The following is a 26,205-nucleotide window of genomic DNA, read 5'->3' as shown; positions in this document are numbered from 1 at the left end:
CTGTTTTGAGGAATGCCATCTGATGCCTATATATAGAAGCTATTTCCTTATCATTATTTTTTTTAACCATTTAAAAATTTATACAGAATGATATTCAAGGAAATGGATGTAAAACCTTAAAATACACTAAGCAAAGCTGGAAATGAGATAGCTATGGGCTAAAATACTTGGCGCTAAAGAATAGTCTTGGTGAAGCCAATTTTTGAATAGATGACCAAGCAATACAGAGGTAGAGACACCTTCCAATTATAAAGGAAAAAATTTTTTCTACTTTTTATTTAACTACGAAATTTCTGCAAGTGATTTTATACACATTTATTTTCACTTTTTACTTTAAAATTCTAATAGGCAATTGTTAGTCATTTCTCCTTAGAACCCTTTGATGGTACTGGAGTAAGTGAAATCCAGGAGGATGGATGGAATAGGAAAAGTGACTGTGAATAGAAACAAAAAAGTTAAAAGGCACAGAAATGAAGCTGGAGAAGAATAAAGCACAGTCCAAATGTTTCTCTTCTAATTTTTACATATGTGCACTTTTGCCTAAGATCAAAAATATCATGAGGCAAACATTCAAAAAATATATACAAAGTATCCACCCATATCCTCATGTAATGTACTTCAGACTGTTTTACTTTGCCACAGATGAGATATTTGCCAACATGAAATACTTAGAGATTTGACTTTCTGTGTTCTTACCAACTGCCACAATGAGGATCAGACACCTCAATTTTTAGAGAAAGTCGTCCACACCTCAATTTTTAGAGAAGCTGTCCGAAAATGTTACAAGCAGAGATGTGAGCAAAATCAGCTCTCTGGCACTGAAAATAATCATCCCCTCCCTCCTTCTCTAGGGAGCAAAGAAACACAAGCCATGGACAACCTCACCTCTGCGCCTGGGAATGGCAGCCTGTGCACCAGAGATTACAAAATCACCCAGGTCCTCTTCCCGCTCCTCTATACTGTCCTGTTTTTTGTTGGACTCATCACAAATAGCCTGGCAATGAGAATTTTCTTTCAAATCCGCAGTAAATCCAACTTTATTATTTTCCTTAAGAACACAGTCATTTCTGATCTTCTCATGATTCTGACTTTTCCATTCAAAATCCTCAGTGATGCCAAACTGGGAACAGGACCCTTGAGAGCTTTTGTGTGCCAAGTGACTTCTGTCATATTTTACTTCACAATGTATATCAGTATTTCATTCCTAGGACTGATAACCATCGATCGCTACCAGAAAACCACCAGGCCATTTAAAACCTCCAACCCCAACAATCTCCTGGGGGCCAAGATTCTCTCTGTGGTTATCTGGGCATTCATGTTCTTACTCTCCTTGCCTAACATGATTCTGACCAACAGACGGCCAAGTGACAACGTGAAGAAATGCTCTTTCCTAAAATCAGAGTTTGGTTTGGTCTGGCATGAAATAGTCAATTACATCTGCCAAGTCATTTTCTGGATTAATTTTCTAATTGTCATTGTATGCTACACGCTCATTACAAAAGAACTGTACAAGTCATATGTAAGAACCAGGGGCGTAGGCAAAGTCCCCAAGAAAAAGGTAAACATCAAAGTTTTCATTATCATTGCTGTGTTTCTTATTTGTTTTGTTCCTTTCCATTTTGCCCGTATTCCTTACACCCTGAGTCAAACCCGGGATGTCTTTGACTGCTCTGCTGAGAATACCCTGTTCTATGTGAAAGAGAGTACCCTCTGGTTAACTTCCCTAAATGCATGCCTGGATCCATTCATCTACTTTTTCCTTTGCAAATCCTTCAAAAATTCCTTGATGAGTATGCTGAAATGCTCCAATTCTGCATCATCCCCAACCCACCGAAATAGGAAAAAAGGACAAGATGGTGATGATCCAAGTGAAGAGACTCCAATGTAAACAAACTGAGGTAATATTTCAATCCATTAGTGTTTGGAACTCCTAAAAGGCAAACACTATGTGAAAATATTAATACCAAGAAGGAGCTGAGTTAGTAACAATAACTTTTGAAACAAGTAATAGAAGACTACATAAGCAACTTTCATTTACTTGTCCAATACTGAAAGCGATCTTAAAAAGCAGAAAAGTATCCTAACATGTAGCTGTGCGGCAAAACAAACTGCACCAATCACCACGCCATGAGCAAAACTACACAGAAGTCATCATATGCAGAGGTTTAGAAAAATGGGCAACGATATAATAACATCTACTGTAACTCTTTAAATACATTACTGCTCGCAACGCTATAATCAACTAAGAATAATAAATGTGATAAAACTTTTTGACTATATATTATACTTAATATATGTATATGTACTTATACATACTTACACACACACACTCACACACACACAAACACACATATATATATCCCAGTCCCTTAACCAAATGTTGGCCTACTGTAACACTACTACCCATTATAAAAATTTAAGTAACTGGGATGTGCAAAGAAGAGTAACTACTAACTTTTAATTATAAGCAAAAACTTAAGAGATAAACTAATTTGAATGGTAATTGATCAGACTGAATTTTTTTTTCACTAAGAAGATAGAGGTTTAAAAACTACCTTCTCAAGAAAAAGAGTAGAAGCAGCAAAGTTATTAAAATAAGTTATTTTATGACATTCTAATACTCAAAACTTATGAGTATTTCCTTAATACCAGAGAAACCAGTCTACTAATATTTTGACAACTTTAGTAAATACAGTATCATCATTGATACTTATTTTTATTAACTAGCTTCTAGAAACTATTTGTGACTTGGGTAAATGCACACTTGCCTTATGAAAAAAATCAAATTAAATATGTTGATGCACTTGTCCAGTATAACTATGAACAAAAAAGTGATGAAAATGTTTGGAATTACCTCTTTGTCATTTCGTTTGTCAAAAAAATTACATTAAACTCTAAAACACACTTTGTTGGAATTTCTTTGTTTGAAAATATTAGGTATTATGACTCATCTCCTATTATATACTCCTATATCAAACATCAAACCCAATGAAGAAAGCACAGTTACCAACACTACCCTTTTTATTACATTCTATTGGGCAGAATCTCTTTTGAAGGTGACATCTCACATCAATTAGTTCATATGTGAATGAAAAAAATAACTTAAAACGTAGTCTCATTCCACACAAGTCATTTTTAAAATATAAACAAAATACACAACACACTTGGAAGCTGACATCATTTATTTCAATTATTTATGATCCTCAGATGTGATGATTCTCAAACAGAAGGCAAGACACCAACATCTAAATACAATGTGAGAAGAAATAAAAGGGTGGGTTGAGGTAAAAGGAAGTTCACTGAACTCCAACAATAATTGATTTTAAGCAAACCCTCCACAAGTTCTGAGTTAAATTTCAGCACAAAGTTGAATTCATTTAACTCTCTAAATGGTATCTATTCTGATGGCTACATTTTCTTCTCTGGTACTTCCACAATCGAGCTTTGGATGTTAGTGGAAATGCACACAGAGACGTGTCAAAACAAATGCGTATTTTTACATACTGTTGGAAGCAACAGCAGGAGCTGTTTCTGCCACACAGAAAAATGCAATTCAGTCTAATATCATATGAGTAAACATGCTCTGTAAGAATACCAGGATGTTTGAGCTGGAAAAGAAACTAAGGATCAACTAATTTGAATGTCTTATTTCACATATGGGAAAAATGAAGGGCAGATCCACCCCTCAGCGCAGCCAAGTCAGGGGTAGAGAGTGGACTAAAGCTGGTATGTCATGCTGCCAGGGACATGTGAGGTGTTGGGAGATTATTCAGGGAGTCTTTGCCCATTGTGTAATCTTTCATTTTGGATTAAAATAATCCATTGAGATGACAATTTCCACAAGAGAAAGAAAAAAAAACAAACAAACAAACAGAAAAGTGAATGATATTACAGTATTTTTGTAAAAAAAAAAAAAAAATGTAGGGAGTTTCCTGGTGATCTGGTAGTTAGAATTTAGTGCTTTTACAGTTGTGGCCCAGATTCAATTCCTGGTCTGGGAACTGAGATCCAACATCAAGCTGCTACATGCTGCAGCCAAAAAACAAAAAAACAAAAACAACTGTAAAAAGTTTAGAATTATCTGTTTTACATATAATATGAATACTTTATATTAAACTCTAAATCATGCCCTGTTGACAATTCTCTATTCAAAGGCATTAGAAGCATACACTCCTATATCAAACATCAAACTGAATCCATTCAAGACAGACTGAGAGGTCAATATGTATAGAGTATTCATTATACATAGAACATGTCACTTTCACTAGCTTTGGGAATTTTAATATACACAATACATCTCATACTTCACAATAACTTCAAAGAGGGTGAGAGAGATGCCAAATTCTGTAGCCTCAGCTTCAGAAGATGATTCAAACAAAATACAGTGTTGCCCACAGTCTTGGTGGCTAACATGTCCCAAGGATGACGGTAATTGGCAGTTTCTCTCAGTAGCTTTTTTTTTTTTTTTTGGTCTTTTTGTCCTTTTAGGGCCACACCCGAGGCATGTGGAAGTTCCCAGGCTAGGGGTCTAACTGGAGCTGTAGCTGCCGACCTATGCCACAGCCACAGCAACGCCAGATCCAAGCTGTGTCTGTGACCTACACCACAGCTCAAGGCAACGCCGGATCCTTAACCCACTGAGCAAGGCCCGGGATCGAACCCTCAACCTCACGGTTCCCAGTTGGATTCGTTTCCACTGCGTCTCGATGGGAACTCCTCTCTCAGTAGTTTCCGATATAAACAGTCAAATGCAAGTGTGACAAACTCTAGCCTGAAAGCCAAATCTAGCTCATCACCTGTTTTGTGGAGCATGTGACCTAAGAATGGTTTTTACATTTCCAAATCCTTGTGAGAAAAAAAGAAAAACAGAATTTCATGTTGTACTAAAGTTATACGAAATCCAAGTTTCAGTGTCTATAAGGTTTTCTTAACACACAACCATGTCCACTCAGGTTTTACCTATGGCTGCTATCCTGCTAGAACAACAGGATTGAGGAGTGGTGCCAGAGACTACATGGCCTCAAAACCTAAGTATTTACTAACTTGCTCTTTAGAAGATTGGCAACCCCTGGACTAGAACTCTAAAAATAGGGAGAAAAGCCCAACAAAGAAAAAGAACCCTCTCTTCCTGCAGTTCACTGGGTCAGCAGCTTTGAACAGAAAACACTTATAGATTCCTGTGGTTGATCAAGGTAATCACTGTTGGCTGGTAACACCCAAGGTGGCCATACAACGACAACATGGGAACTAAACGTGTACAAATACTCGTATAAGCCAGTAAATAAAGAAAAAGTCTGATTCCCCCCCCCCCCGAGGGGAAAGGGCAAGAAGAATCAATTTTCAAGAGAAACACAAATTTGGCAATAAAAATAGGAAAAGATATATACCCTCACTATAAACCAATAAATTTATACTTACATGACATAGCTTGTTTCACTTATAAGTTTAGAATTGATTTAAAATATTTTTAATAATAGTATTGGATAATTCCACTCAGTGAGACCACAAATGGGTACAATCTTCCTTTCTGGCAAGATTTTTTTTTCTTTTGAGGGCTGCACCTGCAGCCTATGGAAGTTCCCAGGCTAGGGGGCAAATCACAGCTGCAGCTGCCAGCCTCGACCACAGCAATGCCAGATCCGAGCCACATCTGCAACCTACATCACGACTCATGGCAGCGCTGGATCCTTAACCCTCTGAGCAAGGCCAGGGATCAAACCTGCATCTTCATAGCCACTGAGCCACAGTGGGAACTCCCTAAATTGCATAATTTATTTGACATTATGACAACTTAATCACTGAGCCACAGTGGGAACTCCCTAAATTGCATAATTTATTTGACATTATGACAACTTGGTTAATCCAGTGTGGGATTTTAAACACTTTCATATAACATGAAAAAATTCCATTTTGTCCTTTGATGGGAAGTATAAGCCTCGTCTGTGAGGCTTTCACTTTGACTTTCATTCCACACCAAAGCAAATACTTTCTCATATCACTTATATGGTACTTGTTACCACATCAAGAGAAATCTTTATAATGTTAACTCTGATCCAAAAGAAAATCCCTAGGGAGACTAAAAATGCAAAAATTCACCTATTCCCATTTGGCAGGCCTCTAATTTCTATGACTTTTCATTATATATTTGATTATCTCCTGTATGAAAAAATGTATGTTTTCAACCTGGCATCTCACTTTGTGACAACGAGTTCCATAAATCCGTGAAACTTTGTAGTTGATTGTACCTCCTCACTCATCATTCAGTAACACCCAGCTCAAAAACTCCAGAATTTGTTAAATAATTCCACATTCACCCTGTCTCTGGCTTCTGCAGTCAGAAGAGAGAGCGGCTGGATCCAAGCAGCAGCTCTGGAACCAGGCTATGCAGTTTTGCAGGAGGCTTTAGTTTGCAGGACTTGGCAAAATGCTTAAATTCTGTGCTTCCACTTTCTCGTCTGTAAAATGGGACAGATCTCTATGGGCTGTCACAAGAATTAAGGAAGATCACACAATCAGAACAGTACAGCTAGCATGATTTCATTGGTTTTGATTAATTCTGTTTGAGTGTGATAGATTTTAAATGTTTAGTTTAGGAGTTACCGCTGTGGCTCAGCAGTCAACGAAACTGACTAGGAACCATGAGGTTGTGGGTTTGATTCCTGGTTTCGCTCAGTGGGTTTGGAGATCCAGCATTGCCATGAGCTGTGATATAGGTCACAGACGAGGCTCAGATCCAGCATTACTGTGGCTGTGGTATAGGCGGGCGGCTACAGCTCCGATTCAACCCCTAGCCTGGGAACCTCCATATGCCTTGGGTGCGACCCTAAAAAGAAAAAGAAAAAGAAAAGTAAAAAAATAAATGTTTAGTTTAGGAGCTTACCAAATTGGAATAATTTCTAGGACTTTCAATTGCCTTTTTTTATTCTCTCCTGTTGCTGCTGCACTATCCCTACAGGTGTACACGGTATTTCACTTTCATTTAAAAAAGAAACTTAGTAACACATACCATTTGACAGGCATTATTCAAAGTACTTGGCAAACAATTCACTCATTTTATCCCCTTAACAACCTTATCAAGCAAACACTATTTCTTCTTTTCATTGTTAAGACGGGGCAATGGGTTCATAAAGAGCATAAATAACTTGACCAAAGTCATGGGAAAAGTAAAGCTAAAATAAGGAATTGAACTCAGACGCTCTGGCTCCTGAGGCAGCACCCCTGTCCCATCAGAGCCTCTCAGATATGCCTTCAAGGGTGAAAGAACCACCCACCCCACCCCACCCCTCTCTGGCACCGGCACCACTGTGAACAAAGGGACAGTAGCTGATAGATATGAAGCACATGGACATAAAGGATACTTACTATGGTCAAACATTTTGAAACCTACCATATTTAAAAGAAGACACTTCTGTAACTCTAGAAATGGCACCATAAATCAGTTCCTCTTTTGAGGTTTCCCACACTTTTGCATTTTGAAATTTTACCAAAATGCGATTTCCAGTTTTCACATTATGAAACTATCTTGTACAGCATTTCCTTTGTTTAAATTGAAACTATTCCAAAGCTTCACCTAAGTAATGGATTTGGAGTGGTCAGGAAATTTATACTTAATTACATAAGTCTAATCCTTCAACTTAAATTTTTAACTTGCTTGTATTTATTCTCTAATGAAGTAAACAAACAAACAAATCTGTTAACACTGATAAAATCCAGAATCTGTATTTCCAAGAATCGATTTATTTGGGTCAAACACCAATTTTTCAAACTGTGCCCCTAATGGGTAGTTTCAACCATAATTTTTAGGTATCATATTGCCACAAAAATATGTCCAGTAGGATATGAAATCTTTATTCTCAGAATTCCAGCAACGGCAGCCAAAATTCTCATTAGAGCCAACCACAGTCTGGTTCAATTCTGTGGACAAACGTGTAGCAAGAAATATGAAGTGAAACTCACCATGAAGAACTCCACAATTCCCTCATAAGATTTCCTGATTTCCTCTTTCCCTTTACCTATGTGGCAGGGAAACATTTTTTCACAGACAACAACTTTCTCTATACAAAAGCAGCAATTACATCCTTTCAAAAATTTTATAGAACTTAGCCCAAGGTTGACTGGTGAAATTCCTGAAGTCTTCAGCACTTGGATGCAATCGCAAATCAGAATAGATTTCTAAGGGGGCTTTTCTAATAGTATACCCCCATTTAAATTTGCAATTGACTCACAGTGAGTGGTTAACATTTTTTAGTGCTTGATGTGTAGCCGGCTCTATTCTATGTACTCATTTCATCCTCTCAACACGCAGGGATATATTCTTATTAAACCCACTACACAGATGAGGAAAAGGAGACACAGAGCTACTAAATCATTTGTCTATTATCTCAAACCCAATAATTGGTGATTCTGGAATCCTAACCCCCCAAATCTGGGTCTAACTGCCTTAAACTCTTAGAAGAGACATCATTTAATCTCAGAGATTCTAAGAGTGGCTATGGGCCTCCGCATGGGGGCTTCCTGATTGGCTTCCTGGGCCCTGTGGGCCCGCTGAGCTCAGGCCACAATGGGCAGCAACCCTCAGAGACAGAAGTGCAGACTTCACAGTTAGCACCCTTGGAGGAAAAAGTGAATTGGAAGGCAGGACAGGGTGTTCATATGAGTTGAATTCCAGTGAAATATAAAAGAAAAGATACCCAGAATAAGCAGTGGAGAGGCTTTTGGCCGAGAGAAGAAAAAAAAAAGGTCTGCCAGTTTCACAAAATTACGTCACAACAGCTGGATGAGATTTTAACGCCAAGGACATAGTCATAAATAAGCATAACCAGGACAGGACCAAGATGGCAGAGGAGCAGGATATGGAACGCACCTCCTCCTACCAAAAAAAATATTAAAAATAAATCTACGAGTGGCACAATTCACATGGAACATCTACCAAATACTGACAGAAGACCTCAGACTTCCAAAGGGGCAAGGAAACCCACATGAAATCCAGTAGGACAAAAGGAGAAAGAAAAAAAAAGAGAAAGATAAAGAGGGAAAGGAATTGGAATGAGGCCTGCACTCAGGGAGGGAGCTGTGAAGGAGAAATGGTGCCCGTTACCTAGCAAATCTTCTCACTGGTGGGGGGTTCAGCCTGAACAGAGGGTGAGCTTCAGAGCCTAGGAGAAGAGCACAGCAACCAGTTTGCAAAAGGCAAAAAATGTAAACTGCACAGGTCAGCACCACTGCACTGTGCTGCCCAGCCTAAGACCGTCATTCATCACTGCAGTCGGGGCTGGGAGCTGAAGCTTCAGAAATCAGACCCAGGGAGACACCCAGGGTTGACCATGCAGAGACAGCCTGCAGAGGCCTGGCTGTGAAAACTGAGGGTGTACTCAGAAGAAACCTGGTCCCACCAGACAGGCAAGTTGCCACTATTGGGGCATGAAAAGAGAGGGGCAAGACTGCCTTAAGAGCTTCTTCCCCTGTGAGTGCTCTTGGGCAGCAGGACATCCACTGCTTACAGAAATTCTGAGGGTAGATGCAAATTTCCACCACAGTGGGCTCCAGAGGCAGACTACAGATAGGAGACCTGCAAGCAAGTGCCAAGCTCTGTCCCTGCTGTCCTGGGACTGTGTGAGCCCCAGCCATGCCTGCAAAACCTCTGAGGGGGCACTGGGCACTATCCCCACTGTCTTGGAAGTGCAGAAGCAGCCACCCCTGCAGACTCATGGGCAGGCACCAGGCTCTCTCACACTCTCCTGGGAGTAAGTGGGCCCTGACCACCCTTTTGGGGCTACAAGCTGGAGTGGAGCCCTCCGCCCACTGCCCTAGGAGTGCATGACCCTAATCATCCCTGCAAAACCCATGGACTCTGCCTGCACCTGCCATCCTGGGAGTATGCTAGCCCCTGCTTCCCCTGCAGGGCTTGCAGGCAGGCATGGAGCATGTGAACCTCAGTAATCTCTGCGAAACCCACTAGCAGGAGCCAAACACTGCCCTCGCTGTCCTGGAAGTGTTCAGGTCCCAGCTGCCACCTTCAGGGCCTGCAATGAGGCACAAAGCCCTGTTCCTGCTGTCAAGGAGGGTGCAAGAGCCACTGCACTTACACACTCAATAGCAAAGGGATAATGGCCAGGACACACTGAGAAAAGAGGCAGCAAGCATCCAAACTAAAAGCAACCTCTTGATTCCAGGCAAGATGGCAGAGTAGAAAGACTTGGCTCATCTTCTACCACAAAAACCAAAATCAAAACTAACCACTGAATAACCACTGACAAAAAAAAGAAAAAAAAAAGACTGGAAGGTAACAAAAAAAGACATTTTACAGTCAAGGACAATGAAGAAGCCACAATGAGATGGTAACAGGGACACTTTTGCAAGGTAATCAAATCATATACCCACTGAATGGCTGCCCTACAAACTAATTATATTGCACAAGTTCTTTCAAATGAATGAAAGTCCTGAGCCCCACCTCAGCTCCCCAACTTAAAGGTCTGGCATCAGGGAAAAAAAAAAAAAATCCCCAGAGCATTTGGCTTTGAAGGCCTAGAGCACAGGAGTTCCACAGGACTAGGGGAAACAAAGACTCTACTCTTGGAGGGCGCACACAGGGTTTCATGTGCACTGGGAACCAGCACAAAGCAGTTACGCCACAGGGGTTTAGGCCAGACCTAACAGTGGGGCTTGAAGGGTCTCCTGGGAGGCAGGAGGCAGCTGAGGCTCACAGGAAGGGCAAGGACACAGGTAGTAGAGGTCCCAGGATGCTGACTGGCATGAGCTCTACCAGAGGTCACCATTTTGGCACCAAGATGCAGCCCTACTCAACAGCTTGCAGGCTCCAATGCTGATGTACCACAGGCCAAACAACCAGCAGGATGGGAACACAGCCTCATTCATCAGCAGACAGGCTGTCTAAAGCTGTACTGAGCTCACAGCCACCTCTTGACATGGCCACCACCAGGAGCCCTGCACAAGCCCTTGGACCAACCTTACCCACCGGGGGAAGACATCAGAAGCAAGAGGAACTATGATCCTGTAGCCTATGGAAACAAGACCACAAACAAAGAAAGTGAAACAAAATGAGATGGTAGATAAATATGTTCCAGACAAAGAAACAATATAAAACCTTAGAAGAACTAAGTGAAGTAGAGACAGGCAATCTACCTGAAAAAGATGACCCAAGATCTTGGAAAAAAGAATGGAGGCACAGAAATAACAAGAAATGTTTAACAAAGAGCTAGAAGATTTAAAGAACAAACAAAGATGAGCAATACAATACCTGAATCCATAGCAGAATAACCGAGGAAGAAGAACAAAAAAAGTGAGCTGGAAGACAGTGATAGAAACACCCACTTTTGATAAAAACTTTCTGGAAAGTGGGCATAAAGGGAACCTACCTCAACATAATAATGGCCATATATGACAAACCTGCAGCTAACATTGTTCTCAATTGTGAAATGCTGATAGCATTTCCTCTAAGATGAGGAACAAAACAAGCATGCCCACACTCACCACTGTTATTCAACATAGTTTTGGAAGTCCTAGCCACATCAATCAGAGAAGAAAAAGAAGTAAAAGGAATCCAAACTTGAAAAGAAGAGGAGTTCCCATCATGGCTCAGCGGTAACAAACCTGACTAGGATTCATGAGGATGTGGGCTTGATCCCTGGCCTCACTCAGTGGGTTAAGGATCCAGCATTGCTATAAGCTGTGGTGCAGGTCACAGACAAGGCTCAGATCCCACGTTGCAGTGCCTGTGGTGTAGGCCAGTGGTTACAGCTCTGATTCGACCCTGGAAACTGCCATATGCTGCAGGTGTGGCCCTAAAAAGACAAGTATGTATATATATATGTGTGTGTGTGTATATATATATGTATATGTGTGTGTATATGTGTATATATATATATATATGTGTGTGTGTGTGTGTATATATACATATATCTGAAAAGAAGAAGTAAAATGGTAACTGTTTGCAAATGACATAACGCTATACATAGAAAATCCTAGAGATGCTACCAGAAAACTACTAGAGCTCATCAATGAATTTGTAAGGCTGCAGGATACAAAATTAATACACAGAAACTTCTTGCATTACTAAACACTAATAACAAAATATCAGAAAGAGAAATTAAGGAAACAATCCCATTAAGCATCATATCAAAACAAAACAAAACAAAACAAAAAACCTTAGGAATAAGCCTACCTAAGGAGGCAAAGAACCTGCACTCTGAAAACTATAAGATGTGGATGAAAGAAATCAAAGATGATACAACCAGATGGAAAGACATATCATGTTCTTGGATTGGAAGAATCAATATTGTCAAACTGCAACTAAACTGATTTATCCAAGCCATTGTAGATTAACAGTCCACAAAAGAGGTTCCTTATAAGAAAAACCCCAAAGGACTGCATATGAAGAGGTTCTAATGGATCACACTGCGTATGTGGAAATGAGGAAGGAAACTCGGTATAAAAAAGCAGACACTTGCTTCACAGGCTCTTCATGGGCTTAACTAATGACTGCCTTAATCCGAAGATACTGAGCTGAGTATCCTCGCACACAAAGGTAAATTTCAACTATTATTAAGAGCAGCTTGTTTATAAATGATGGAATATGTTCAAGGGGGGAAATGCTTTAAGGTTAACATTCTACAAACCATTGATTATGAGCATAAGAGGTTATATAATGTAGAGGAATCTGACATGAATAATTACCTCTTAAGCAGGTTTTGTTTTACTGCCACATTAAAAGTAGCACTTATGAATGAGGCAGACCAGTCATTTGGATTCCATCAGGGTGTGAAGGTAATGGCACTATTACAAATACCAAAAATGTATTGTGCTTCAAAAATTTTAACCAGGAGTTCCTGTCGTGGCACAGTGGTTAACGAATCCGACTAGGAACCATGAGGTTGCGGGTTCGGTCCCTGCCCTTGCTCAGTGGGTTAACGATCCGGCGTTGCCGTGAGCTGTGGTGTAGGTTGCAGACGCGGCTCGGATCCCGCGTTGCTGTGGCTCTGGCGTAGGCCGGTGGCTACGGCTCTGATTAGACCCCTAGCCTGGGAACCTCCATATGCCGTGGGAGCGGCCCAAGAAATGGCAAAAAAAATAAAATAAAATAAAAGACAAAAAAAATTAAAAAAAAAAAATTTTAACCAGAAACAACGTATGACTTCTCAACTGATCTAATGAATGAAATGAATAAATGTTAAGTTTTAATATGCTGCAAACCTAAAGTCTGTTTTTAACAAGGAGCATTTTGAAATCATGAAATTCTTCGTGTTTTACTTCGAGTCTATGTCTATTTGTAACAGCTGACACTGGACATCATGAACGCCACAGTGGTGAAGGGTTTCAATGGGTCTGAGCGGTGCCCCAGGGACATGCAGACAGCACAGCTGGTGTTCCCAGCCATCTACACTGCTGTCTTCTTCATTGGCATCCTGCTGAACGCTTTGGCCCTATGGGTGTTCATTTACATCCCCAGCTCCTCCACCTTCATTGTCTACCTCAAAAACACTTTGGTGGCTGACTTGATAATGACGCTCACGCTTCCATTTAAAATCCTCTCTGACTCACGCCTTGGACCCTGGCAACTCAGAGCCTTTGTGTGTCGTTTCTCTGCTGTCATCTTTTATGAGACCATGTATGTAGGCATCATACTGCTGGGACTCATCGCCTTTGACAGGTTCCTCAAGATCATCAAACCTTTTGGAAAATTTTTCGTACAAAAACCTGCTTTTGCAAGAGCCATCTCAAGCCTGGTCTGGCTCGTTTTGTTCCTCATCTCCCTGCCAAATATGATCTTAAGCAACAAGGAAGCCACACCATCCTCTGTGAAAAAGTGTGCCTCTTTAAAGGGCCCTCTGGGGCTGAAATGGCATGAAGTGGTGAATTACATATGCCAGTTCATTTTCTGGACTGTTTTTGCCCTAATGCTTCTGTTTTATGTGGTGATTGCAAAAAAGGTATACAATTCTTATAGGAAGGCCAAAAGTAAGGACAGCAAAAACAACAAAAGGCTAGAAGGTAAAGTATTTGTTGTAGTGGCTGTCTTCTTCGTGTGCTTTGCTCCATTTCATTTCGCCAGAGTCCCATACACTCAGAGTCAAACCAACAGTAAGACCAACTGTCGACTGCAAAATCAATTGTTTCTAGCTAAAGAATCAACTCTACTTTTGGCTGCAACTAATATTTGCATGGACCCCCTAATATATATATTCTTATGTAAAAAATTCATAGAAAGGGTACCATGTATGAAAGGGAGAAAGATCACAACATCCACCCAAGAAAATCATACAAGTCAGTCAGACAATATAATCCTAGAGTGATAACTTTATAGTGGTTAATTATTATGTATTGACAAGACTTCAAAAGACAAGTATGTAAATCAAATTTAAGCAATGAAAGAAAAATGGATTAAAACAAATGCCTTCTTACATTTCAGTATCCTGGTATACAGAAAGGATTATAGACATTTTAATTCCATGCAGATCTACTCATAAGCAGAATGAAATATCAGTAAGGGAAGGCAGTAGAAAGCAAATGGCCACTAGAGGTCATATGTTCCAGAGCATTCACATATTTTGGAAAAGATTTATTAAGGGGAAATGCATATTCCAAAAAACCTCCACTCCCACTCTTTCGCACATGTAATTCAAACAACACTAGTGCTTTTGTATCCCCCTTGCTGATTTATTAAAAACTATAAACCCACCTTGAAAGTCCTTTGGTAAAAACTGAAGCTTGAGGTTGAAAGGGATGCTCGATGTAAAGCACCTGGAGTAGGTCAGAAAGTCCTCTGACACCCAGGAGGAAGGAGTTTCTCTTTATAATGACAAAGAACCTCTTCCACAGCACGTCACTACACCACGGGAGGCACAAACAACAATATGAAGCCGCTTAAGATATCTAAAATATTGTAACTGAAATACTCTGCTTACAGCCTAAGTATGCGCAATTTCAGGGCAAGAATACTGTATTCTCATTTTTTGGAATCCTCCCTCTGCCTGGCCAGTTCTCTAATGGTAGCTAAATAACTTTACCTACTCAGCGAAGCCTTCCTGGGTCAGCCTCTCTATGCTCTGTCCTCATATCTCGGGTTGAAAACAATTACTTCCCTCACTCTTTGGCTATGTTTTAGGGCCCTCGACACAGATTTCTCTAGCTGTATTCTTGACTACATCCCCCCACAGGTGATTCAGATTCTTTAAGAAAGACAGTATGTTCTGAAGACCAAAAATATGTTTCCTTGGTATATCCCACAATACTTCCCACAGACAATGAATTACAAACTTTTATTTTTTGGCTTTTTAGGGTCACATCCGTAGCATATGGAGGTTCCCAGGCTAGGGGTCAGATGGGAGCTGTAGCCGCTGGCCTACACCATAGCACAGCAATGTCAGATCTAGGTCACATCTGCAACCCACACCATAGTTCAGGGCAACTCTGGATCCTTAACCCACTGAGCGAGGCCAGGGATGGAACCTGCCTCCTCATGGATACAAATCAGATTCACTTCTGTTGAGCCATGACGGGAACTCTCAAACATTTAAAATAGAATATGTCCTACAATCCATAACATTCATACTGGGAAACTTTTAAAGGATGGTGACCTACTTGTACTTATTTACCTTCACATTTTTTCCTGAATTGCTTTGTAGTTTAGAAACAAAACAAAACACTAAGTATTTTGTTTTGGAATTGGGGATGAAGATTTGAATCCTCTAGATAAAACATACAAAGGGGAAGTCATGCTTCATAGATGTGTCACTAGCTCCAACCATCAGAATGTGAAGCCCAGGCTTCCTTCCATGGCCTCTAAGGCTCTGAAGGCCCTGGAACTTGCCTGCCTTTCTGGCCTTTTCTCCTAACTGTTCTTCATCCTGGCAACTTTACACTCTCCTAGAAGTTTATAATTATCAGAACATGCCACGCTCCTTTTTGCCCTGTGTCATTGCACTTGTAAATTTCCCTCTGACTCACCAAGAAAACTCATATCCATCCATGAAAGCCTAGGTTGCCATCACTTGATTCATGAAATCTCAGCTGGCTAAGTTCCCACCACAACCCCAAACCCAGTCACTCCCTCATCTGTATGTTATCACACCTCAACTACTGTACTTCTCATGCCGCTTTGTAATTACTGGCTCACACATGTAACCAACTTTTGATAAGCCATGTGTACTTCGGTGGGCAGAGATTGTGTTTCATTGTGCAATAAATAAGTATTTGATAAAATATACCAAACTAGCTTTATTTTTACATACCAGGGAAGCCAATTCTCACTGATTTTTTTTTTTAATCAAAATAATAAATTTCTTGAAAGCTCAAGCTCTTTTCAGTTAGTCTGCTATAGCATGTGCACACAGGCCTGGGAAGTGGGGGTGTTTGGGGGCTCACTAGTGAATAGTCAGGAAGGAAGATTACTAAAGAGCTTATGACAGAAGGTAATTTCAGTTTTAAAGCTATTAAGAAAATGCTGCAGCTATGTATTGTTGGTTTTGGTTAAGCAAGATGTGTAGCTGTGGCAAATTACAGTCAGCAAAACTCTTTTAGAAAGTACTTAGACTTCTGATTTTCATTTGCTAAAATAAAAATATTAAGTCATGGTAACTATTAGAGATGTCACTAAATCCACGTTACTGTTACTGAGTACATTACACAATCACAAGCAGATTCTATCTACTAAGTAACTGCATCTAAGCCACCCTTCAAACTATGCTTGGTGATATAACCTATGCCTTTCACTTCTAATAATATTTTCAATATGCACCGAATGGCTATAGATAATGAATACCTTTTTTAGAAAGAACTTTCAAAATAAAATTTCAATAGAAAATCTATCCTTCATAAACACAAATATTTCCTTCCATTAAAATAATATTATAGTCAAACGCAAAGTACCTGATGTGTAGAATGAAATAATCAACCAAGAAGTTAGAGAAGAGGCATATTCCAGTCATCTTAAAATCACATTCATAGGATGAAAAGCAACTATAGCCAATTAATGACACATAGAACAGAGGCAAGAGGATTAAAAAAAAAAAAAAAAGCTTTGGTAAAGTGCATAAGCTCAGAGCACAATTAAGGGCTTTTGCCAAAAGCTAAAATGTAATTATTTTTACTAGATAAGGCTTTCCGAATACCCCGGGTGCAGAGGAAGTAGGAAAGGATATTGCCCCACACAGAATTATTCTTCAGAAACCAAAAGAAATTACTGTAAAAGGAGAAGGAAGAGGCAGAGAAGTTGTGTGAATTCCTAACTCGCAGAAGTTAGATGACTGATCAAGTTATCATTACATCAGAGTATAAAATAACTATTCGATCTTATTAAGCTCATTACTTAATATATTCCATATCTACTTAAAAGCATCTCATTCCATAACTTTCTGACGTCTTCCTTCTAAAAAAGTCTGACCATCACCCCAGGCAAACCGTATTTCTCCAAAGTTAATAGATCAAAGTTCACATAGATTTGAACAGAACAAAACCTCTAGAGCCGAGGAACCCACAGCGAGCAGCGTCTCTAAGCTAAGAGAATACACGTCGGCAAGAGAGCAGCCCTATTGAGGAAAGTGTGGAATTTACAAATCATTTGAAGTGTCTGGAAATACAACTCAACATTTTCAATTTTACATAGAAACTAAACACAGGTAATATAAATATAGAACACATGTGTTAAGCCAGTGATTATCAACCTTTACTGGGTATCAGAACAAGCTGGAAAGATTGCTAAGCCCACCCGCAGAGTTTCTGATTCAGTGCGGCTGGAGTGAGCCTGGGAACAAGTTTCCAGGAGACAAAGATGCTATCAATTTGGGTCACATTTTAAGAACCAGTGTGCTAAAAGTTGCTTGAGGTTCAGACATCCATAAAGACTGATTCACAGCACTCTTGGACATGAATGCCCAACAGTGAGATCTGTCCACAGGAGACAAACAAAATTGTTAGTTAGAAGGCAGGACAGATCTAAGGTGACAGGCTCTAATGCAGACTACGGCTACCTGGAAAGTTCATGTCCCGCTTACAAGGTCATCTACAACTCAGTGCCAGCTGCTGGCACTGGAGGGAAGTGGGCCCAGGATTGCTAGCTTAGTAGCAATAGCAGTAGTACAGCCAGCATCAGCAAGAACAGAAACAGCACACATTATTTACTATTTACTATGTACCAGGCAGGTGTGACAAGAACTTTAAATATACTGTAACATTTAATAATCCCAGGAAGGCTACCAGTGTTATTGTTATTTCCATTTTAGAGAAAAGAAGTTAAGAAACAGATTAGTTAAGCAACTTGCATGGAGTCACACAGCTTATAAGTAGCAAAGCTAGGACTCTAATTCAGATTACGGCTTCTGATCTCATATTTTAATCACTATATTTATAACTGAAGATTCTCTAATGTTCCCAGGAAAAATCATAAATCCAGACTCCTCTGTTACATTTTCTGTTATTTTTAAGACTTCTCTGGCTACCCCATCCCCTGATCCCACCAAAACAACACATTCATGTGTGGGCCACCATAGCCCACATGCTGCCAGTTAATTATCCTTGGCCTAGAAGATGACAGGCACCTCCCAGAACCTGTTGCTCCTTTACTGAATGCTTGCTATGTGCCACACACCATGCTATGGATGCATTTTACAAGGATTATCACCTTTCTATTTCTCACAACCACCCCAGGAGAGGGAATTGGGCCCATAGGGCTCCCTGGTGGGGAGAAAAAAATAAAACAAAATTGAGGCACAAAGTGAAGAGATGCCTTGCCCCAGTACACATGACCCCCCAGCAAGCAGAGGCAGAGCTGGGAGAGATACCCAGCCAGGAACCCTCAAGACCACACCTCAAGGCTCTGCTCCACCAACTCTTTGACAGGACAAGCTGAATTCCTCCGAGGTGACCTCAAGCCCCAGCAATGAGATGATAAGGAGGGGGGCTCCCGAAGAGGGAAGGTGAGGTCTCAACACAGAAAAGTTTCAACAACCTCAGGTGTATGAACAATTCAACTGTGGACCCTGTGAGGGCTCCGGGGGTCCCTCCAGCTCTCCAGAGTTCCTAAGAGGAGTAAGATCACAAAGACTGGATTGACTGGTTCATTCAGACACTCATTCCTGCATTGTGTCCTTTGTGCTGGGCCCTTTGCCTCTCTGGAAGCTGTACACACACCATTGTGAATCTAGACGGGGCATGTAGAATGAGAGACACAATTAACTCACCCAAGAAGCTCAGAGGAAAAGGCAGCTAAGGCCAAATGGAGAGACTGCGGAGGAGGCTCACAGGAGAAGAAAGCCTGAGCTGGGCCCTGATGGATAAAACAGAGCCTTCCAATCCTGCGGTGCTGTGGCCAGGGCATTAGGGGCCACCAAGGGCCCAAGGCTGTAGCATGTGCATATGGAAGATGAGCCTGGGAAGGGGATGAGACCCCTACCACACAGCATGTTGGGTTGTGGGGGTGTTTGGAGTTCTCCGTGAACCACTGAAGGGTTCTGAACTGAAGACAACTTTCTATGCTGAGCTTTAGGAAAATCAATTTGCCAGCAAGAGAATGATTCTAAATTAATGGAGCCACTGAGGCCAGGAGGTCAAGTCAAGTCAGGAAGTCTTGCATCTACGCAGGCAAGATCCCAGGGAAAAGAAACCTGACATGGACCTTAGAGACATTTTCAGAGACAGAGATGAGAGAGAGAAGTTTTGAGTCCAAGATCCCTGGAGAGTATGGATTTATATGCAAAAATGTATGTGATTCACATGCAAAATATATTCTCAATGGGGTCCATAATCCCCATCACACTCCCTTCCAACTGAGACTCATTGCTTTTTTTCTTTTAAATAAATTTTATTGGCATATAGTCAACTTAGGGAGTTGTGTTAATTTCAGGTGTACAGCAAAGTAAATTAGTTATACATACATCTGTTCTTCAGATTCTTTTCCCATACAGTTTATTACACATATAGGTTATTGAGTTGATTATCATACAATAGGTCCTTGTAACCTATATACAGCACTGTGTATATGTCAGTCCCAACCCCTTAATTTATCCCTCCCCCCACCACATTTCCCCTTCAGTAACCTAAATTTGGTTTCGAAACATGAGTCTATTTGTGTTTTATGAGCTCTTTTGTATAATTTTTTGTTAGATTCGAGATATTAGTGATCTCATATATTTGTCTTTGTCTGACTTACTTCACTTAGTATGATAATCTCTAGGTCCATCCATGTTTTTGCAAATGGCATTATTTCATTCTTTTTATGGCTGAGTAATATTCCATTGTATATTTGTACCACTTCTTTATCCAAGATCTCAGAAAAAGGATAAAGACTCACTGCTTTGAAAAACATTAGCTTGGGGGATGTGCTGGATTATGATGACTGTGCTGGGTGAGAAGTTCCAGTGAGAGAGCTGGGTCAAGGATCTAGCCAGTGGGGGTAAAATGTGGGTGCAGGGCTCTGAAGACAGGGCTAGGTCCAAAGCAGAGGGAATTATCTTTTCTAAGAAAGGGAAAGAATAAGGAAGGAGCCAGGCACCAAGTCTCATGGGCAGATCAGACACAAAAGGAGGAACTGGTGAAGATGCCTGGGATTGGGGATAGGAGCTGATGAGCTACAGGGAGTAACAAGAGGTTCCTTGGGAACCAAGGACCAAGAGAGGTTCAAGGAGAAAGTGACAGTCAACAGAATCCTGTACTTTGGGAAGGTCAAATATGACGAATCTACAACTATGGGGTCAGTGGTCATATAAGGAGGATGTGCGGCAGAGCCCCAGTTTGTAACACGAAGTGAGGGACTACGAGCTGCTCTTATCTTGCCATGCAGGACAAGTCAGGTTACAAGAGGTCCAAGGAAGAAATAAGAACAGCTGTTCTATTAGCTCAGCTTTTCCCCAAGGGTTTCTAAGAACAAGTAGAGCAGCTCCTTCCTATGTTCCATGTGAAACAGCCACCAGAACAAAGGTGCAGATCAAATGGGGCGGGGGGGGTAACCATACAACCCAGAGAACCAGCTCTGGGCAAAAACGTTTGTGCCAACCCTTCAGACATCTCCATGCCTGCGTTTCTGACGCCCAGCCCTCACTCATTCTAGTATAAAGTATTTCTAGTGGGAACAGGGTGGGGGAAAGAAAGGGGAACAAGGACAACAACTGGACGGGAGCTGAGGATGTGGGAGGAGTAATCAAAGAGAAAGAAAAAACAATACAAGAGAAAGCATGTAAACCAGTTTCTTAAAAAGCACAATACCTTACTCAGCATAGGAGCTTTTGCCACTTCTATAATAAAACTCAAATGTAACACCCTGGGACATAATAATAGAATGTCTACCTTTATTTTTATTTATTTATTTTTTTAGGGCTACACCCACGGGATATGGAAGTTCCCAGGCTAGGGGTCAAATCAGAGCTGCAGCTACCGGCCTATACCCCAGACACAGCAATGTGGGATACAAGCTGCACCTGCAACCTACACTACAGCTCATGGCAACACCAGATCCTTAACCCACCGAGTGAGGTCAGGCATCAAACCCGCATCCTCATGGATACTAGTCATGTTTGTTACTGCTGAGCCACAATGGGAACTCCCTCTATCATTATTCTTAAAATTCAGCTTAAACATTAGGTGCTTGCAGGTGACCTTACTTAGTGATATATACCTTATGCAGTTTTATATAATGTGTATCTGAATACTTTTAATGTCTTAAAATATTAGCTTTACGCATTATATTTATACCATACATATATATATTACGCTATGCTCTTTAATCTTTTTTATCCTATTTAACCCTATCACTGAAATTTCCTACAACTGAAAAATGCTCGAACTCGTGAAGGAAGCTTTAACCCGAGTTCAGTGACCCTACAGAGACCACCCCCTCTTCTTGCCCCATGTAGCCTGGCCTCAGCTTTTTGGCTTTCCCACAATTTCAGATAGTCTGAAAAAGTTAATCCTAGTTTCCTCCTTTTCAGAGGGGAAAGAACAAAAAAGAACATGAAAAGTATTTCAAATAACCATCAGTTCATCATAAGGAAAATGAGGAGCTTTCTAAGGGCAACCCAAATATTATGTACTTATCTTGACTTCCTAGTTGAGGAATGTTTTTGATTCTTAATCATTCCAACTTTACATTCAGGAAAAGACACCCCCGTTCATATTCATTCACTCACTCACTTCACTAAGTACCAACCAAGTTCCAAACACTGTAGGAACTATCTGTATATTATCTCATTTAAATTTGACACTATTACAAGGTAGCCATTTTTCAGAAGAAGAAATTGAAGCTCGGGTACAATGACAACTTGCCCAAAGTAAGAAAGCTCTGAAGAGGCTGAAATCCACATCGGTATCTACATGGCCCCAGTTACTGGACCCCTATCCCCACCCAATCTCACAAGCATGATTTCCAAAATTCAGAAATGGATCGAGTAGCCAAGCACAGAAAAGAGTATCAATTGAGTGAGGACAGGAGTCAGATGAAGGCATATCGCCAGACTCAATCTCCAAATCATCCCTCCTCTTTAATCGGCCATTACACATGAAATTCTCATACCAGAAAAAGGTAAGTGCTTTACTTAAAGCAGACCTAACAGATACAAATCATTTCAAATGACATATTACATACAGTAATTCAAGCACAGGGACCTAAAGATATGAATCTCAGCAATGAAACATTAAAGGGCTTGTAATAATTATACTCAGCACAAATTTCCAGTTACTGAGTGGTGAGCCCCAATTAGAGTGCCTTCTGTGTACAGAGAGATGGAACCATAAGATCTGGTGAAGATTTTACTACAACCCTAGTTGTATGTTCTGCTACATGCAAAAGACACAGACATTCCAGACAGATCAACTTGAAGTATGTTTCCATCAGATCCCTGCTTGTCTCTGTTTTGTAATAATGAATTTGCACACTGAGAAGGACTATGAGGCCTTTTATAAGTGCGTTTTCCTTTAAGAAGAAATGGATACATCTGAGCTTATACTGACAGAGAAAATTAAAACTACAATACAAGTTCTCTGCCTACCAACGCTGGAGGAAGGGATATCATGGCCAGGTCCACACCAACACAGAGAAGCCAAAGAAAGGGTAGACAGAGGAAGTAGTCGTATGCACAGTAGAAATGACAAGACCACCAAGGTAAGCCTTAGCAATATGTGTGCCAATATCTCACAGTAAATGGGGGCAGGGGGCTGGGGGGGGAGTTCCCTGGTGGATCAGTGGGTTAAGGACTTGACACTGTCACTGATGTGGCTCAAGGATTGAATCCCTGGGCATGGCAGAGGGAGGAAGGAAAGGACAAAAGGAAGAGGAGAGAGGGAGGGAAGGTGGAAGGAAGGAAGGAAAAAAGAAGGAAGGGAGGGAGAGAAAGAGGAAAGAAGGAAAGGAAAGAAAGGGGGGAAGACTTATCAACACCTTTACTATTTCCATTTTTTAAAAGGTATTAGAAACATTCCCCCTCCTTTGAGTGCTTCTGTCTCATTAAGAATATATTTTGAAAGGTTATAGAGAGTCTTATCTAAAGTTCTGTGATTAAACCAGAACCTTAGTTTTAAAGAACAGTGAAACCAGGAAAAATTGGATGAGTTGTCCAATATCCCAAAGAAAAGGTGAGATGGATCTACAAATGCTGTGACTGGTGACCCATGAACCAGGAGACTAAAACAAGAGTATAGATATTCCTATTTGCTTTCACATTCCCAAACCCCAATATAGACTTCAGGCTAATAATATGCCCAAACTCCTCAGAAACATTTAGAAGCATCTCTTTACTAAGTGGATGGACCTAGCAAATACAGAGCGAATCAATTTTCAAAAGCCAAGGATATTAAAGAAAAAGAAAGAAGGAGAAAAAAAAGCAGAGTGATTGTTTAAAGAATAAAAGAGTAAACCAGTACAACTAAAAGCAATGTGTCACTATTGATTAGTTCCACATAAAAAAAATATGAAGAATTTTACTGGAAAATAATAAAATATAGACAGAATTTTTGGGGGGAGGTCAGGCCCGCCCATGGCACAAGGAAGTTCCCAGGTCAGGGACTGAACCCATGCCACAGCAGTGACAATGCTGGATCCCTAACCAACTAGGCCATCAGGGAACTCCCAGATTGAATATTTTAAAATATTGTTGTTTCAATCATAATCTCGTGATTGATAATAGGATTATCAATCTCGTGATTAGGTAAGAGAATTCCTTGTTCTTAGGAAATACATGCTGAGATTGTTAGGGGTGGGACATTTGTTGCAATGATTCCAACTTCAAACAGGTCCCCTCAAAAACACTTGCTGGGGGGATAGGGGAGGACATGGAAAATGTCAATTTGAAAATCTAGATGAAATCTAATTAAACAATAATTTCAACTGTCTGCATGTTCAATATCTTTAAAAGTAATATAAATATAGAAGGAAAATAATCTTCAGTAGTAGAAAATAATCTTCTGTAGTAAAAAACAAGAAAATTTTTTAAGCATTATGGTAGAGAAACACAAACACATACCCTAGGATGTCGTCCTGTATTCCAAATAAATTTGTGATTTGTAATAGCCAAACAATATTATTATTAAAAGAGCTTCCCTGCATTTAATAGGACCTTCCAATGAAGCAGCAAGATAATTACTGTTATAAAGTCTCCTGCGGCTTTTATGAAATGTGAGACTTGCTATAAAAATCAGCAGAAAAAAAAAATTACGCAGGTTAACCTTTTGGTGATTTGAACAACAATAAAGTTATGGACTGGTTCTTAGCTGCTCTTTTCATCAAAGCATTACACTTTTTTTCTGACTAAACCTGCACTACTTCCCTTTTTGAATGTTAAGTAAGATCAGCTTTAACAAGTCCCAACTTGAGACTGGCATGATGTGCTCTAAGACGAATGCATAAAGGCTGCCTCATGTTAACTTCTTCATTACTAGACTTACTTTAAATCACCAGTGAAAGAAGCTTTTAAATAGACAATCCAACTGTTATGTGACTAAGGCCAGGAAAAGCTAGTCCTTGCCCAGACCACCCTCAAGAGGAGAAAAGGAGGGCCACCCACTGCACTGACACCAGCTCCTCCCCACCTCCAAATGAAAATCTTCATAAAAAAACCAACACTTACAAAGTCAATATGTATACACCTGAATTATCAAAAGAGTTCCCTTTCAAATTCAAAATAGAAAAGCAAACATTATCAGCAGCTATACACAAAGAAAAGAAAAAAAAAATTTTTTTAGCATGAAAAAAACAGTATTACGTTAGTTGCCTCCAACAGGACAAAGTCAACACAGGTAATAAATGTATTAAAATTTAAGGCAGATAACAGAATAGCCTTTATTCCCTCAACAGAAAATTGTGAGATATTTGTCTGCAGAAGCTCCTTCACATGATTTCATACCCACCCCTGGAAATGTGGGAGAGTCATCTTCAGAACCTGCAGCGGTGGTCTTTGCCCAACATACTTGTAAGGAGGCTAAAGATAGGGAGGAGTTCCTTTGAATTGGTATTTTTAAGACTTAGCAGTTATTCTGGCAGTTAGATTTTCCATTTTGAGTAGTCAAGTATTTATTATCTGTGGGGCATAGGGAAAAATGGCAAGAAATTCAACCCAAGAAAAACAAGTCTTTCAAACTAAGATCGACCTAACTTCCCCCTCAAGATGCAGAAAACTGGCTTCAAAGCTAAAAGCAAATGGGGAATCCACAGGTAAATACAAAAATGGAACAAAACAGAGCCAAACCTAAATAAAGGATTGTTTGTAAATCTGACAAGTTCTTATAAGATTGAGCCATTATTAAATTGGCTAATTTTTGTTTGGAGACTTTCCCTAGGGCTAGCTACTCATCCACAACTTACTTAACCCACCCTAAATAGAATGGAATGGAAAACCATTACATTTTAGCTATCTGTTTTTACTTGATTAGGGAAAAGACAATAGAAAAAACAAATTTCTGATATTTAACCTTTGGTATTTAAATGAAATACATTTGTTTCTCTGAACAAACACAGGAGAAAAAAACAATAGTACCTACATGTTATTTCCTTAAGGCATAAGTAAACACTAAGTAATACCAAGATTTACTAACTTCAAAAATTATTTTCATTCATTTTTATCTTCATCCCTGATAGTATCAACTTTTCATTCCATTTGGTTAAACTGTATTTTTTTTTTATTTATTTGTTTGAATGTTGCATTTACAAAAATCTTGAAATCTTTAGGAAATTTTTTGGAAGTTTTAAAATTAATTACAAATGGGGAAGTG

At 40.1% G+C, this 26,205-nt stretch overlaps 3 protein-coding genes across 40 annotated transcripts in view; 2 read left to right on the top strand and 1 right to left on the bottom strand.

Moving 5' to 3' along the window:
- Nucleotides 1–2,904, top strand: part of P2RY12 (purinergic receptor P2Y12) — a 49,586-nt gene extending 46,682 nt beyond the window's left edge. For 3 of the 4 annotated variants that reach the window (XM_084987212.1, XM_084987214.1, XM_084987213.1), the window contains one exon: nt 852–2,904. In XM_084987212.1, the coding sequence (XP_084843338.1) occupies nt 872–1,888 (1,017 nt within the window). In that variant the 5' untranslated portion in view covers nt 852–871 and the 3' untranslated portion in view covers nt 1,889–2,904. 4 annotated transcript variants of the gene reach the window in all.
- MED12L (mediator complex subunit 12L) overlaps nt 1–26,205 on the bottom strand; it is a 354,400-nt gene that overhangs the window by 100,508 nt on the left and 227,687 nt on the right. The gene's annotated exons all lie outside the window — the stretch shown is intronic.
- Nucleotides 12,459–16,222, top strand: P2RY13 (purinergic receptor P2Y13). The gene is made up of 2 exons (XM_021069623.2): nt 12,459–12,544; nt 13,293–16,222. The coding sequence occupies exon 2, from the start codon at nt 13,308–13,310 to the stop codon at nt 14,307–14,309; it is 1,002 nt and encodes a 333-aa protein (XP_020925282.1). The 5' UTR covers nt 12,459–12,544; nt 13,293–13,307; the 3' UTR covers nt 14,310–16,222.

The sequence above is a fragment of the Sus scrofa genome, chromosome 13, assembly GCF_054392235.1.
Source record: "Sus scrofa isolate SSC_HxYL_T2T_F1_AM1 chromosome 13, Sscrofa_HxYL_maternal_Yorkshire_Landrace_v2.0, whole genome shotgun sequence".
In the NCBI taxonomy this organism is placed as follows: domain Eukaryota; kingdom Metazoa; phylum Chordata; class Mammalia; order Artiodactyla; family Suidae; genus Sus; species Sus scrofa.
This window is presented reverse-complemented; position numbering and strand designations above follow the sequence as displayed.

Excerpts from the sequence above, each read along its gene's own strand:
- P2RY13 (XM_021069623.2), top strand. The coding sequence starts at position 13,308 with ATGAACGCCACAGTGGTGAAGGGTTTCAATGGGTCTGAGCGGTGCCCC.